Source organism: Pseudophryne corroboree, chromosome 6, assembly GCF_028390025.1.
Source record: "Pseudophryne corroboree isolate aPseCor3 chromosome 6, aPseCor3.hap2, whole genome shotgun sequence".
Lineage (NCBI taxonomy): Eukaryota > Metazoa > Chordata > Amphibia > Anura > Myobatrachidae > Pseudophryne > Pseudophryne corroboree.
The window spans coordinates 518,865,599-518,880,274 of record NC_086449.1 but is presented as its reverse complement, the minus strand read 5'-3'; the positions used below and the strand labels follow the sequence as shown (position 1 = coordinate 518,880,274).

General features: G+C 48.7%; 1 protein-coding gene across 2 annotated transcripts in view; it reads left to right on the top strand.

Annotated features, from left to right (window-relative positions):
* LOC134932768 (cathepsin E-B-like) overlaps positions 1–12,277 on the top strand; it is a 49,567-nt gene extending 37,290 nt beyond the window's left edge. For both annotated transcript variants that reach the window (XM_063927487.1, XM_063927488.1), the window contains exons 8-9: positions 9,868–9,966; positions 10,449–12,277. In XM_063927487.1, coding sequence (XP_063783557.1) covers positions 9,868–9,966; positions 10,449–10,661 — 312 coding nt within the window. In that variant the 3' untranslated portion in view covers positions 10,662–12,277. The remainder of the gene's footprint in view (positions 1–9,867; positions 9,967–10,448) is intronic.
* Positions 12,278–14,676: the final 2,399 nt, after the last annotated feature.

Here is a 14,676-nt window from a genome sequence, read left to right as displayed (position 1 = left end):
ACATGAGACTTATCTATAAATTAACAGAACTTGGGCTTGGGAGCACAATATGCACCTGGGTTAGAAATTGGTTGGATAAAAGGGAGCAGCGAGTGGTGGTAAATGGAACTTTTTCAAAATGGACTGAAGTACTAGTGGTGTGCCACAAGAGTCAGTATTTGGACCACTACTGTTCAACATTTTCATAAATGATCTAGAGGTAGGTCTAGAGAGCATGGTGTCAATTTTTGCGAACGATACCAAACTGTGTAAAGGGGGATACACACGGAGCGATAATCTAAGCAATCTGACTAGATTGTTTAGATTTTCAGCAAGGTCGCTCCGTGTGTAGTCCTAACAGTGATAGCGATGCGCAGCCCCGCGCATCGCTATCGCTGGTGCTAGATTGGCCTGCCTGCAGGCCAATCTAGCAGGTCGCTCACTTCCCCCGCTAGGTGAAATGAGCGCCCCCCCATCCCCCGCACACTCAGCACACATTGCACTGTGCTTAGCGCCGGGAGAGATGTGTGCTGAGCGGTTCACTCAGCACACATCTCTCCCGCATCGGGCCGGGAGTACTGGCCTTAAGGTTATAAATTTGCAGGAGGATGCTGAGTCTCTTCAGAACAACTTATTTAAACTTTAAGCATGGGCAGCAAAATGGAGAATGAGGTTCAATACAGTGGCGTGCGGTGAGGTCAGTGGCTGGTGAGGCACTGCAGCCATAATGTCCGTCGAGTCCCGCCGAAGACTCCTACCGCCGCCAAGCCAATGCCAGCTACAGCTAATGGCTACTACCCCACTATGGGGGGGTACTGTGTCTAGGGGGGCAGTGTGTAGGGTGGAAAATGTGTGTCCCTGGAACTGGGGGGGAAGAGGTAGTAAAGTGGGTAGTGTATGTACCCGCTGGCCTGAAGGGGTACTGTATGTTCAGTAGGACGGGGGTGTTAGTTAGAATGGGTAGTGTACTATGAGGCATGGAGCACAAGCTCTGTACACTCTAGTTGGAGGCAGGGGGCAGGATGGGAGCAGTAGAAGTGCAGAGCAGAGGGCAGGATGGGAGCAGTAGTAGTGGTGGAGAGCAGGGGGCAGGTTGAGAGCAGTAGTAGTGGTGGAGAGCAGGAGGCAGGCTAGGAGTAGTAGTAGTGAGGAGCAGTGGGGGCGGACTGAGAGTAGTAGTAGTGAGGAGCAGTGGGGGCAGACTGGAAGCAATAGTAGTGAGGAGCAGTGGGGGCACAGTGGGAGTAGTAGTAGTAGTAGTAGTAGTAGTAGTGAGGAGCAGTGGGGGCAGGCTGGGAGAAGTAGTAGTGAGGAGCAGTGGGGGCAGGCTGGGAGTAGTAGTAGTGAGGAGCAGTGGGGGCAGGCTGGGAGTAGTAGTGAGGAGCAGTGGGGGCAGGCTGGGAGTAGTAGTAGTGAGGAGCAGTGGGTGTAGGCTGGGAGTAGTAGTAGTGAGGAGCAGTGGGGGCAGGCTGGGAGTAGTAGTAGTGAGGAGCAGTGGGGGCAGGCTGGGAGTAGTAGTAGTGAGGAGCAGTGGGGGCAGGCTGGGAGTAGTAGTAGTGAGGAGCAGTGGGGGCAGGCTGGGAGTAGTAGTAGTGAGGAGCAGTGGGGGCAGGCTGGGAGTAGTAGTAGGGAGCAGGGGCCCAACTTAGTGTAGTAGCAGGGGGAAGGATGGAAGTAGTTGGGGACGTGATTTGAGTAACAGTAGTGCAGAGTAGGAGGCAGGCAGGAAGTAATAGAAGGGTGGCAGGAATAGGAGTAGTGGTGGGAGGAAGTGGGCAGGATGGCAGTGGAAGGGACTCGGTGAGCATAAGTTAGAAAAGGATCTCACCTTCTCTTTGCAGCTCCCGGGTCCCGGCTGCTTCCTCCATGCTCACGCAGGACGGACACTCGGACAGCTGATGGGTTCCGCTCCTCTGGTAGCTGAGCTCACACTCGTCTATTCCCTGGGGAGCTTGAACACGGAGGCGGATATGGCCTGCGATCAGGTTGGGGAGGTTGGTGGCGCTGCACCTCCGCACCAGCTTTACAGCCTGCATGCCTGGATGCAGCAGTGGCCGCCTCATCACTGCAGCCCACAGACATTCCCCTGAGCTGGCGCTGTGTGTGACAGTCGGCGGCGGTTGGTTCTAAATCGGAGTGTGAGACGGGACCTTCTGACATCACTAGGGGAGGAGACACTTCACCAGGGGGAGAAGCTACGGCCGAACAGGGTACCCGAAAAGTACCCTCGCGGGCTTGCTTCACTCGCCACGCTTCGGGCTTGGTGGCTCGCTCGCCACCGGGTTACTAAAGATAATAGTTTGTGGCGCGGATAGTAGAGGAACTATCCCGCTGGCCTAGCTCCTCCCCCTTGTGTCGTGGCTCCTCCCCCTGACGTAAAATGTCCCTTAAGGCCTGTACACACTGCCCGATATATCGGCCGTTCTCTTGTCGACCAGCGTGTATGGCCGATATGTCTGTGAACTCTGTCATTCACAGACGTATCACGTCGGCAACGCAGCACAGCTGATGGCCAATATATCTACCGATATATTGGCGTGTCGCTGTGTGTGTACGGGCGGTCGACCGCCCGCCCGTACACAGGCTGCGGCGGCCGGCGGTGATTGACAGCTGAACTGCGCAGGCGTGTGTACCACGCCCACCCAGGTCATGACATCCGTCCCGGACGGATCGGCCAGTGTGTATGCTCAACACACTGCCCCACCCGTCCATAGATATATCTGCCGATCAATTGATCCGCAGATATATCTTCCAATGTGTACCCACCTTAAGGCCACTTGGATCTAGCATCTACAAGTCGGCGGCCCTGAGAGGGGGCAGGACCTCCCATGCAGCTCTGTTCTCCCTGCAGCTTTAAAAGAGGTAATGCTGCTGATTTATACTCCAGCGGGGAATGGCCGAGGGGGGGATTCAGCAGCCGCTGATGTAAGCCGGGGGGGAGAAGAGATCTTGGCAGCCGCTGATGTAAGCCGGGGGCGGGGGGGGGGGGGGGGGGGATTTAGTAGCCACTGATGTAAGATGGGTGGGAGGGGGGGGGGGGCGGCGGCAGCCGCTACTGTAAGACGGACGGGGTGGGGGCGGGGTTCGGCAGCCGCTGATCTGCTGATGTAAGACGGGCGGGGGGGGGGGGTTCGGCAGCTGCTACTGTAAGCCGGACAGGGGGGGTGGTTCGGCAGCCGCTGATGGAAGCCGGACGGGGGAGGGGGGTTCGGCAGCCGCTACTGTAAGACGGACGGGGTGGGGAGGGGGTTCGGCAGCCGCAAGCCGGGGTGAGGGGTTCGGGAGCCGCTGATGTAAGCCAGCCGGACGGATCGGGGCGGGGGGATTCAGCAGCCGCACATGTAAGCTGGACGGGGTGTGTGGGTGGCTAATACTTGTGGCAGCTGGCACGGGAAGGGGGGAGAATTGGTGCTTCTTAGCTGGACCGGCCCATCTGCATAACAGCCCTGCCCACTGCCCATTTACATCTGTTCTAGTGACAGGGGCGTGCTTTCATATGGGCTGAAAGCACGCCCCTGTCAAAGAGGCACTTCCAGAGATGCCGCTTACAGGGCTATTTTTAATGGGCATTTACTGCCCGATGCTTCGCCCCGCCCCCCGCTTCCAGCTCTTTTAGAACGACAACCGGAGGCACCGAGAGCGGTGCCTCTGATACACATTTCAAACATCTTTACACAAAAAAAAATAATTTAAATAAAATAAAGGCTGAAGCATATACTTATGACACAGTAGCTGTGTCATAAGTATCTTATTTACATAATTTTAATCATTAATGACAGGGGAGGCACTGCCTCACCTGCCTCCCCTGACTGCACGTCCCTGGTTCAATATAGACAAATGTAAGGTAATGCACTTTGGTAGCAAGAACAAACATACTACCTACACACTAAATGGGGAAAAACTAGGGTATTCTGTATTGGAAAAATACTTAGGTGTTCACATAGATAACAAACTTAGCAGTAGTACCCAAAGTAGGAATGCAGCAAAAAAGGCAAACAAGGTATTAGCATGCATAAAGTGGGGAGTTGATGCAAAGGATAAGAGTGTTATACTCCCAGAGGCGGATTGGGCATAGGGTCTACAGGGAAGATTCCCGGTGGGCCGACGCACCTATGGGGCCTGTTTGGTTTGAGGACATGTGGTCCTGTTTATAGACATAACGAATAAGATGCAAAATAATTTGCATATATGAAAATTGCCACTTAGCCTGTGATTGCAGATGATCTAGTGTATGCTCTGTCTGCCTGCTTGGCTGACATATAAGATTGAGTGAATAGTGATTGGGATACGGTTGGTGTAATAAGCAAGAAAATATATCTTTCTAAAGAATTGTATAGTTTCCTAAATTCTAAAGGTGTATCATATAATGTGCTCATAATATGTAATTTTATTTCCTTTTAACTTCCCCCTTGATGCTGGACATGCCCACTATCTGGAAAGTCTTAGGGGGAGGGTGCTACACCTCTGGTGCTGCCCATGTGGGGCCACTAGTACAATTTTTTCCAGGGCCGCTTTTTGTTCCCAATCCGCCCCTGTATACTCCCATTATATAAATCACTAGTGAGGCCACATCTTGAATGTTGTGCACAATTATGGGTACCATACTATAAAAAGGATATCCTGGAACTAGAAAATGTTCAGAGACAGGCAACCAATTTGATTAGGTGGATGGAGACGCTAGAATATGAGGAAAGGCTTGCAAGGCTAGGTATGTTTACACTGGAAAAAAGGAGGAGATTAAGAGGGGACATGATTAACATTTACAAATATATAAGAGGACAATGCACAGAGCTAGCGGGGGATTTGTTTTTGGTAAGATCAACACAAAGGACATACGGACACCTACTTAGGTTAGAGGAGAGCAGATTTTGCACCATGAGACGGAAAGGTTTCTTCACAGTAAGGACAATACATATTTGGAATTCCCTGCCTGAGAGTGTACTAATGGCGGACTCGATCATTAATTTTAAGAATGGGCTAGATAAATTCCTAACGGATAAGGATATCCAGGGTTATGGGGGGTAACTCATGCACTAAAGTAAAAAAATAAATAAATAAAAAGATGGATAGACATAACGGCTAAACATTCACCACAGTTAAAATTAGTTTTAAAATATTACAGTGTAGGAGATCATTAACAGGTTGAACTCGATGGACAAATTGTCTTTTTTCAACTTCAGAAACTATGTTACTATGTTACATAGCTTTAAGAATTTTGTCTGTGTATCTGTTATTAGTAGCTATGTCCAGACAGTACAAAATAAATGGCAAGTTTAAAGTTGAAATGACCTGTTTAGTGATGTTGCTCAGTGTTTAATATAGTACACCTGACCACAAATGACCAAATCAAAGGAGGTAAAAACAAGACCGCATGCAATAATAAACTGTTTCACTGAACAACTTCCCCAAACATGCAATGCCAATTACAAGCAAATCATTACATCAAAAATCATACCTGATTTAGTAGTGTTGGTCTGTAAGGTGTTTCCCTTCGGTTTACCTTTTGTTTAACGTAGGTATAACACTTTTGTGTCAGCACTACCAACCAACAGCTAGCAACCTTATACTAAATTTTAAATAGTAACATTTATAATACAGAGAGCACCTTAATAACCAGTATATAATACAGAGAGCATGTGAATGAACGCCATATAATACAGAGAGCATGCGATTGTCATTTACTACAGAACTGAACCTTGTGTGAGGTCCCCCCAAATCACTAACTAGGCCTGGACCTTTGACCCTGGTCTTGTATTGGAAAACAGGGGAGGGGGGGGGGGGGGGGATTGTGTGGGATTCCCCCATTTATCCTATAACCAGCACCAGGCTGAACCAGCTGGGGGGATAACATACAGCATTAGGTCCCCCTGCCAGGGCCGGCTCCAGGCATGTTCGACTAGAGCGGCCGCGCGGGGCGCCACTCTTACAGGGCGCCGCACGCTGCGGCCGCCATTTTCCTGCCTGGAGCCAGCCTCTGTGTGTCCGACTCCCGGCCGCTTGTGTGCGCGCTATGCAGCGCGCTGTGCGGCGCCGGCGTCTGACGTTGGACGCCGGCGCCGCGCAGCGTGCATAGCGCGCACACAGTTTTGTTCCTCCGTCCGCGGCCCGCCCACAGCAGTATTCCCGGCTCCCAGCAGCACCGCAGTGTCAGTGACAGACAGGTAAGTTAAAATCTGTCTGGCACTGTGTGGGGCCGTTTATTTTTCTGGCACTGTGGGGGCATTATTTTTCTGGCACTGTGGGGGCATATCTGCACTGTGGGGGCATTGTTTTTCTGGCACTGTGGGGGCATATCTGCACTGTGGGGGCATTATTTTTCTGGCACTGTGGGGGCATATCTGCACTGTGGGGGCATTATGTTTCTGGCACTGTGGGGGCATTATTTTTCTGGCACTGTGGGGGCATATCTGCACTGTGGGGGCATTATTTTTCTGGCACTGTGGGGGCATTATTTTTCTGGCACTGTGGGGGCATATCTGCACTGTGGGCATTATTTTTCTGGCACTGTGGGGGCATATCTGCACTGTGGGGGCATTATTTTTCTGGCACTGTGGGGGCATATCTGCACTGTGGGGGCATTATTTTTCTGGCACTGTGGGGGCATATCTGCACTGTGGGGGCATTATTTTTCTGGCACTGTGGGGGCATATCTGCACTGTGGGGGCATTTATGTTTCTGGCACTGGGGGCATTTATGTATCTGGCACTGTGAGGGCATATCTGCACTGTGGGGGCTTTTATGTTTTGTGGCACGGCGGGCATTTATTTATCTGGCACTGTGGGGGCATTTATGTTTTGTGGCACTGGGGGCATTTATGTATCTGGCAGTTATGTATCTGGCACTGTGGGGTCATTGATGCATCTGGCACTGTGGGGGCACTTATGTATCTGGCATTGTGTGGTCATTTATGTATCTGGCATTGTGGGGGCATTTATGTATCTGGCACTGGGGGCATATCTGCACTGTGTGGCCATTTATGTATCTGGCACTACTGGGGGGCATGTCACGTGTAGCTGGCACTGCTGGGGGGTATGTAACGTGTAGCTGGCATTGCTGGGGGGCATGTCACGTGTAGCTGGCACTGCTGGGGGGCATATCATGTAGTGTATCTACTAGGCGTCTGTGGCTAGGCAATGTGTCTATCGTGCGCTGCCTGGCGCAAAGTGTCTATCGTGCGCTGCCTGGCGCAAAGTGTCTATCGTGCTCTGCCTGGCGCAAAGTGTCTATCGTGCTCTGCCTGGCGCAAAGTGTCTAACGTGCTCTGCCTGGCGCAAAGTGTATAGGAGGTTCTACCTGGTGCAATGTGTATTAGCTGCACTACTATGTGGTGTAATGCGAATTGCCACTACTCTGTGGTCATGCACCTTCCCCACGAAGCAACGGCCCTAAATTTTTGCTGCGCGCCTTCGGCGCGCACTGTCCCTGCTTCAGCATGTGGGTGGAGGAGCACCAAGCATTACAGTATGTACATCATTTTGCCCTCCTTACTTAAAAATGTGCCCTCCTTGTGATCAGCACCCTGCCCTAAAACGTGAACACTATCATGTGTAGCTGGCACTGCTGGGGGTCTATTGTGTGTAGCTGGCACTGTTGAGGGGCATGTCATGTGTAGCTGGCACTGCTGCGGGGCATGTCATGTGTAGCTGGCACTGCTGCGGGGCATGTCATGTGTAGCTGGCACTGCTGCGGGGCATGTCATGTGTTGCTGGCACTGCTGCGGGGCATGTCATGTGTAGCTGGCACTACACTGGAGACATTGTGTGTAAGGAACACTACTGTGGCTGTTCTGCATAAGGCTGCTAATTGTGTGCATAGAGGGGGTGTGAAAAAATATATTTATTTATAGTTTAATAATATGAAGTTACGAGGCCACACCCACTTTCCCAGGAGGCCACGCCCACTTTTCCCGAAGCGCGCGCGCCTTCGGCGCGCGCATAGGGGTTAGGGGGCGCTTTTACATTTTCTCGCACAGGGTGCTAGTAGGCCTGGAGCCGGCCCTGCCCCCTGCCATAATATTAACCAGCCCCCAAATTGATCAGCCCAGGGCTGAAATTCCTCAGAAAGTGGGGATCCCAAAAAATAAAATGGGGTCCTCCCTTCCGAGCAGCAACCAGCCCTGGTGACGGTGGGTGTGGGGTTCAATGTAGGTTAATATTGTTCTATACAGGCGGCCTACATGGTCCCAGCAAGGCAGCAACCACATGTGCTAGCATGCCAGTATATTAAGGGCCAGCTGGCACCTGTAGTCTGCCTGTAAAGAAAAAATGTAAATAAAGAGACAACACTGAATGTTTTATTAATTTATTACACAGCACCTTCACCTGGGGGGTGACTGCCTTTAAGATCTTTTGCGTGGCTGCTGCTGCTTCCCCAGGGCTTGCACCATCATCGTCTTCTTCTTTGATCTTCACCCTGGGTGGCAGCAGTATTTAAGCTCTTTTGCGTGGCCCCTGCCTCCCCAGGGCTTGTGCAGTGGTGTCTTCTTCTTTGATCTTCACCTGGGGGGCAACCTGTAAGCTCTTTTGCAAAGCCACCGTCTCTCCCAGGTTTTTATGTTGTCTTCACCTGGAGGTTGGCGGCCTTTAAGTTCTTTTCCAGAGCTGCCCCCCCCCCCCCCCCCCCCCACTGGGACTTCCTCCAGCATCTTCAGTTTTCAGCAGCTCTTGTCAGCTCCTCCTCCGCCATCTGACTGCCTGCCCCTGCCTCACGCTGACTAATATTGACCAGCCCATGGGGGAGGGGCAATGATGCAGCGAGCCACAATTGGCTTGCCATGGGCCACCTTGAATTTTAAAAATGGTGGCGCAAGCAATCCAATCATGGCTAATGCCACCATTTTTTAAATGGGTATGACACTCTCCTGGCTTCTGAGTCTCCTCCCTCCACACACTCCTATGCCAACACCAACACCCGCTGGAGGCTCTAGCCAACATCTGCTGGACATTCCTCTACATCTGCCAACACTCAGAAGCCCCTGACGACACCCACCAGAAATCCCTCCACCCCACGATCCGCCAATCAGTCGATTTTTCATTAAGATTAAATATGTTTAAAAATCTGATTTAGAGATGCCAATCACTTTTTTTTTATCAGAATTGCCTATTGTGAGCACCATACATTACCGATTAATGTTGAAAATCATCTGAAAAATGGAAAATGTTCCTGATTAATCATAGACGTATGGGGGCCTTTACTTTTAGATCACTAGTTTGTTGATAATATAAGTCATTTTCTTGTAAAGTGCTAAGTTCCATCATTATTGTTTTTCAGGGTCAGATTAAGGGGGCGGATGAAGCTATATCTCCAGGCCTAAACATAAAAATAGGCCTATCATCATGACAGCATGATGGGTACCAGCTGCCTAGCTGGCCACACAGTCAGCCACAAATCATAAGTACTAAAATTGCATTTCTAGTTTTCTCACAAAATGATGCAATTTTTCTATTTTTTATGTATTTAGGGAGACATTGTAGGGGTGTACACACCCACATGGCACTGGCCACACCCACACAGCACTGGTCACACCCCTCTACACTTTACACAATAGGCATTTGAACATTTTCATACCCAGGCACATGTGGCCCTTAATCGGCCCTGGTGTTTCTATGTCAAAGTGACTTTGGCATCTAGCATGCACTAAAAATATACTTAAAGCTGGCTAGTAAGGTCAATTTAAGAGGGCAACGAAACGTTCAGCAAATAACTGGTCAAGCCAAAAAGGTTAATGTAATATGTTAATTACAAACATGTTTTTAAATGCAAAATAATGTGTTGGAGTATATATAAAACTCATCTATGAAAACACCCACTAGGATTACTCAATGATTGCTTTTTGTCATGTTTGTCTAAAGTGTACACCACTCAAGAGCTTACATTTGTCTTTTACAGTACACAGTAGACTGTAAGCAGACATCCAGTCTTCCAAGTGTGACTTTCACCATTAGCCAGAGAGACTACACAATAACTCCTGCGCAGTACCTGCTTAAGGTATGTGTTCCTATTACGTGACCAGCATGGCAAGATGTATTTTTAGTAATATTCTATAAACTAGAAAATGCACAATGTACAGTAGGCTTATCCACAGGCATATCTAGAGAGGGGGAGACCTGTGTGCAGTCTCCGTGTGTGGGCCCCCTCCTCTCCCGTAGCTGTTAGCGCTCTGAGCACTGAGACTCTGGCACAGTTCCAGAGACTGCAGCGCATGCGCAGGACTCCTAAAAAATGGCGCAGCGGACATGTGCTGTAGACTCTGACACTGCCAGTCTGCCAGAGTCTCTAGTGCTCAGACTGCTAGCAGCAGTGGTACCGGCTACGGGAGAGGAGGGGGCCCACACACGGTCAGCGATAGACGCTGGAAAGGTAAGTATAAAAGAAATGGGTGCAGTGTGTGCGGTGTGGGCCCCCTCTGGACCCATTATAGATACGCCACTAGGCTTATCAGCATAATTCTCCTTTTCCAATTGTTACAGGAACACATCGGAAACTCACCCGTATGCCTGTCTGGATTTCAGCCCATGGATTTGTCTGCAAAATCTAAGAAACTCTGGATTTTGGGAGATATCTTTATGTCCAAGTTTTACAGTGTATTTGACCGTGCACATGACAGAGTTGGACTGGCAAAGTCCTGCAAAAAGAAACATAGAGCTCCTGACTCAGAAACATCAAAATTCGCTTCCCTATAATTATTCCAACTATAATTCCAGAATGATATAATCCAAATAGGAAAAGTATCGCATTTTATTTTGTGATGTATTAATTGTCTCACACTACTTTACAGAATGCACAATGTTATTGATGTAAATCTCTTTATTGTGTTCCCTGTCTTTGTGGATCACAGAAAGAGCATATCACAGACATTGTATCTGTTTGCATCCACTGTAGCTAATATTAATTCTACATGAAGTGTTACTGCTATAGTGTTACATAAAGGTTTGATGGCGACTAGGCATATCACAGGCCAAATCATATTTACACAATGACTATATGGAATAAAGCTTCTGCAAGTTCTCAAGCAATCTGTTAGGCTGAGACTAATTGTAAATCTGACTTCTGGACAGTCCTGTCCTCTGACATTACAAACTTTACATTTATCATTTACAAAAAGTGGGCAACAGGCTCGGACTGGCACACAGGGGTACAGGGGAAACCACCGGTAGGCCCCACTGCCTGGGGGGCCCTCCTCCTCTAGGGATCAGGTTCAAGACTGCGCACTTGAATTATATATGTTACTTTATACTGCACAGGATTATGATGTATTCTCTACAGTACATTGCTGTCATTAATCTGGCACATTATCAGGCTTGCACTAGCATTAATTACTATATAAACTATCAAGGAGTCCAGACCAGGTACTCTATAATTGTTAGCCAAAGCTCTGTGGTGGCTGGCCACACCCCCTTTAGAGGCTGGCCACACCTCTAATCATGGGCCCCTACCACTGCATGCCCCTGGTGGGCCCTTCATGCTCCAGTCCGACACTGGTGGGCAATACTACTGTGTGCAATAGCTGCTGTTTGCTGACGTTATACCATTGTGACAGCACCTTGTGACCATCAATATCCCAGATTTTCCTCAAACCTATAGAGGTGCACAGGAAAAACTGCGATGTTGGGCTACCAGTGATATGCACAAGCATGCGCAGCCACAGCCACTCAATGGGGGTCATTCCGAGTTGATCATAGTTGTGCTAAATTTAGCACAGCTACGATCATTCACACTGACATGCAGGGGGACGGCCAGCATGTCAGTGCCCCCTCCCCCCGCAGAAGTGCAAAGGCATCGCACAGCGGCGATGCATTTGCACTTCAAGAGTAGCTCCCGACCAGCGCAGCTTTAGCATGCTGGCCTGGAGCTACTCGTCGCTCCCCGGCCCACAGCGGCTGCGTGTGACATCATGCAGTCGCCGCGACCCCCCCCCCCTGCGTGGGCCGGACCGCTCCCCCTTAACGGCGGCTTAACGCCGCCGTCCAGCCCCCTGCTGCCCAGCGACCGCCTCTGCCTCAGAGGCGATTGCTAGGCAACGATGGCTGCCCTGCGGCGCCGGTGCATTTCCAACCTGATCGCTGCACTGCGACAAACTGCACCGAGCGATCAGGTCGGAATGACCCCCATTATTCCTTGATATAGACCAGGGCTGCACTACTAGCAGTGTGTGACCTAATTGCAGCACATCAAGGCTTCTTGTCCCGAGTTTCCCTGCTAAGCAATAAGGCATACATTTTTCTTATGTGCATTGTTCTCATCGCTTACATACTGTAGAGAAGAAAGCTTGCTCAGCATTAAAAAACAAATACCTTTATTTTCATTGTTTCTTCACTCATTATATTGCTACCTACTGCCTCTCATCTCCAAGTTTTTTACAAAAAATGTGCCCAGTGCCTTTACAGCAATAAATAAATCAGAGAAAAGTCCTCCAGGTGCGACACTCTCAGTTTCAGTAATAAATGAATTCAGGAGCAGCGATATAATTGTAACTGCTGCTGCTGAATTCATTCATTTACTGAAGTTGAGAGTGCTGCACCTTGAGTGCTTATATGTATGTATATATATATATATATATATATATATAAAATGTGTGTGTGTGTGTATATATATATATATGTATATATATATAGAGAGAGAGAGAGGTTCATTCTATTCACTTACTATTGCCTGTTTTCTCTCACTGACCGCCCCTTCCTTTCCTTTGCTGTGCCCTCCTTTATCCCTCTATTCCTCCTTGCTCCATCAAGACTTGTCTGTAACAACCACTCATTGAATTATCACAGATTCTATGTGTTAATGCTCATTAACACATTAGTGATTAGGAGAAAAAGGGAGCACATTTGGACAGCCCTGGGTGTTAAAGCCCAAAGCTACCTCCTTTTTCACCTGTGGTAACTTATCACGTGTAATTGAATCCCAATCTTAATGTTTATTATAAAATCTCTGTCATTACCTAAAATTATATGAAAATAATTCAATGACTATGCTACAAAACATTAAAAATGTCTAAGAATAAAAAAAGTATATATATATATATATATATACATACACATTCCTTGCTGCCCCGGCACTCCTGGTATCCGCTGAGGGATATGTCCTGCTCCGGTGCCCTCCTCAACAGAGGGCTTTGCTATCACCCCCTGGAATATCCAACCAAAGAAAAAGGCGGTACTCGGAGTCTGTGATTCAATCATATATTGGTGCAAAAAGCAATCATCATCAACATTTTGGGGATCAGTTCCCCTTCTTCAGGATAAGTGTTTACAGTGCACAACAAACATTTAAATACCCCAAGGTAGTACTTACCCCCCAACAAACAGCCATTCACCTGGCGTCTCCAGCTGGTCACGCCGCCAGTCCCTCCGTCCGGCACCTCCGTGCGCGTCAGCCGCATCCGGAAGTGACGTCGCGGGAGTCAGCCGCGTAACCATGGAGACGCTGGCAGCTAAAACAAAAACAAAAACAAAACCATTCCGTTAATAACATTCAGGGATAATGGTCAAAAGTGCTAGTGCATATCAAAATAAAGTGCTGTCTCAAATTTAATATCAGTGCATGGGTGAGCGTGCAACAGCTGCTATCATTTAAACACAACATGCAACAACTGGCTGTCCTTATATTACCGCCTGCCACAGAGTAAAAGTGCTTTACAGTACATCTTATTAGATATATTCAGACCTGGTTCTTAAAGGGACATTTGTTATCTTATTGTATGCTGGTACAGTCATCCGTTAACTTCATAACCTCAAACACATTGGTAAATGGAACACCCTATACCTTCTCATTTTATCAAAAAATGATCGTCCTATGGTTACTCTTACTACCCTGACTCTGCTGAAGCCAACCCCAGCATAAAAGACAGTGGACTCAATAATTAGCAAACTCCCGACACTACCATTCCTTCACATTAGAGAAAGTTAATAAGTCCCAAATGCTCATTCAGTCCCCCCGGTTTTAGAGTGTGCAATCTGTTGATCCACATGGATTCTAACTGCAACAGCTTTTTGCCCCTATTACCGCCCCGTGCAGACTCTGGCACATGATCAATAATACGGTGTTTTAATGTCGCCATGCTGTGTCTATACTCCACGAAGTGTTTCGCGACCGGCTGTTCTCCACTGCCGGCCCCCAAGCATTCCTGATTGCTTGTCTGTGTTGTGCCACTCGTACTTTGAACTGGCACTCGGTCTTACCGATGTAATAGCGGCCGCATGGACAGATGATGGCGTATACAACAAACCTGGTGCTACATGTCAGAGGCCACTTGATCTTAAAGCTTTTACCTGAAATGGGGTGAGAGATACTGTCTCCCGGAGACATGTGCGTACAGGTAGTGCAACCTGTGCACTTAAAGCACCCATTTTTTCTGGTCAAGAAATGAGTGGGTGCAACCTTTAGTTTGGCCATATCGGTTTTAACCAGAATGTCTTTAATACTTCGCCCTTTAGTATAACTCGGAATGACCCGTTTATCCTTAAAGACTTTTAACTCTGGATCCGATGCTACCAGGGGCCATAAACCCCGCAGTCTTTTCTTTACCTGTCCACTATTTACATCATGTTCACAAACCCAAGGGATATTCCTGGACATATCTTTTGTTGCCACCGATTTGAGGGTCTCTTCCCTTCTAATTGCCGTGGCTTTCTTACGAGTCGCACGTAGCAATTTAAGGGGGTACCCCCTATCCAGGAGCCTGCCTTCCATTTCATCCAA